General features: G+C 56.6%; 1 protein-coding gene across 1 annotated transcript in view; it reads right to left on the reverse strand.

Annotated features, from left to right (window-relative positions):
* Positions 1 to 1557, reverse strand: part of EIF4G1 (eukaryotic translation initiation factor 4 gamma, 1) — a gene marked incomplete at both ends in the record, with an annotated part of 8321 nt that overhangs the window by 3083 nt on the left and 3681 nt on the right. Inside the window, 2 exons of the mRNA XM_009704411.1 lie at positions 1123 to 1225; positions 1343 to 1445. Of these exons, the coding sequence (XP_009702713.1) occupies positions 1123 to 1225; positions 1343 to 1445 (206 nt within the window). The remainder of the gene's footprint in view (positions 1 to 1122; positions 1226 to 1342; positions 1446 to 1557) is intronic.

The raw sequence follows: 1557 nt of genomic DNA on the forward strand, positions 1-1557 counted from the left end.
ATTTGACCATGAGCCAGTAATGTGACCTTGTGGCCAAGAAGGCCAGTGGCATCTTGGGGTGCATGAGGTAGAGTGGGGCCAGCAGGTCGAGGGAGGTTATCCTCCCCCTCTACTCTGCCCTGGGGAGGCTACATCTGGAGTGCTGTGTCTGTCCAGTTCTGGGCTCCCCAGTTCAAGAAAGACAAGGAACTACTGGAAAGAGTCCCGCGGAGGGCAACAAAGATGATGAGGGGACTGGAGCTTCTCCCTTATGAGGAAAGGCTGAGAGAGCTGGGTCTGTTCAGCCTGGAGAAGATTGAGAGGGGACCTGATCAATACTTATAAATACCTTAAGGGTGGGTGTCAAGAGGATGTGGTCAGATTCTTTTCAGTGATGCTCAGTGACAGGTTAAGGGGCAATGGGCACAAACTGAAACTCAGGAAGTTTTATCTTAATACCAGGAAGAACTTCTGTACTTTGAGGGTGGCAGAGCACTGGAACAGGCTGCCCAGAGAGGCTGGGGAGGCTCATTCTCTGGGGATATTTAAAACACGCCTGGCAACTTGCTGCAGGTAAACCTGCTTTGGCAGGGGGGCTGGACTAGGTGATCTCCAGAGGTCCCTTCCAACCTTGACCATTCTGTGATTCTGTGTTTCTCCTCTGTTCCAACTCGTGCCCTTTGCCTTTTGCTCTGTCCCTTGGCATGGCTGAACAGAGCTTGGCTCCATCCTGCCCACACCTTGCCCCTGCTGCAGGCTGTGGTGAGATCTCCTTTGTTTTCTTCTTCTGAAGAAATCCAACTCCAGTTCTCCTTGGGGACCTTGTGCTACAGCCCTCCACGGGACTCCCTCCAGCCCACCAATGCCTGTCGCGTCCCAGGAATCCCGGACTGGACTCAGGACCCAGGTGTGGTCCCCCAAATGCCAAACAGCAGGGAGGAAGCCCAGGGTGGGGTCAGCTTTCTTTGTCACAAGGACTCACCACCGAGACCCCCCCAAGGCCCCATCCTGCTACAGGGGATTATTCCAGCCCAGTCACCATACACTTGCCTACATATTGACCAACCACTGCCTGATTCGGGGGTTTCCTCCCTGGGCTGCAGATCAACATGCCCACAGGCCAAGGCAGGGCTGGCCTCTCACCTCTGCACCACGCGGCGGGACTCCAGGCTCTCGGCAGGGGTTGACTGCTGGAGTGCTGAGAAGCGGTTCAAGGTGCTCGTGGCTGGTCGCCCTGAATCAGATGCTGGGCGTGAAAAGAGGGGAATCTCAGAGTTCGGCACCTCCCCGGTACAGGAACCACCAGAAGAAGGATCCCCCACCTCCTGCCCTGTCCAACAGGGCCCAGCCAGTCTCTGCTTACCTGAATCTGCAGGCTTCGCACCAGACCCTCCGCTGCTGCCTTTTCCCCAGCTCAGTCGCCCGCCTGGCGCAAAGAGCTGGTTGTTGGAGTCGATGGATCCAGGCTGCAGGTGGAGAGACAGAGTCAGCTCTGAACTCCACACCAAAGCAGGATCTAGGCCAGACAGCTGGCTCAGCTGCCGACACTGCACCCCCCGCCTCACCTTGGGGATCTTT

This window comes from Cariama cristata, unplaced genomic scaffold (assembly GCF_000690535.1).
Source record: "Cariama cristata isolate BGI_N322 unplaced genomic scaffold, ASM69053v1 scaffold19707, whole genome shotgun sequence".
In the NCBI taxonomy this organism is placed as follows: domain Eukaryota; kingdom Metazoa; phylum Chordata; class Aves; order Cariamiformes; family Cariamidae; genus Cariama; species Cariama cristata.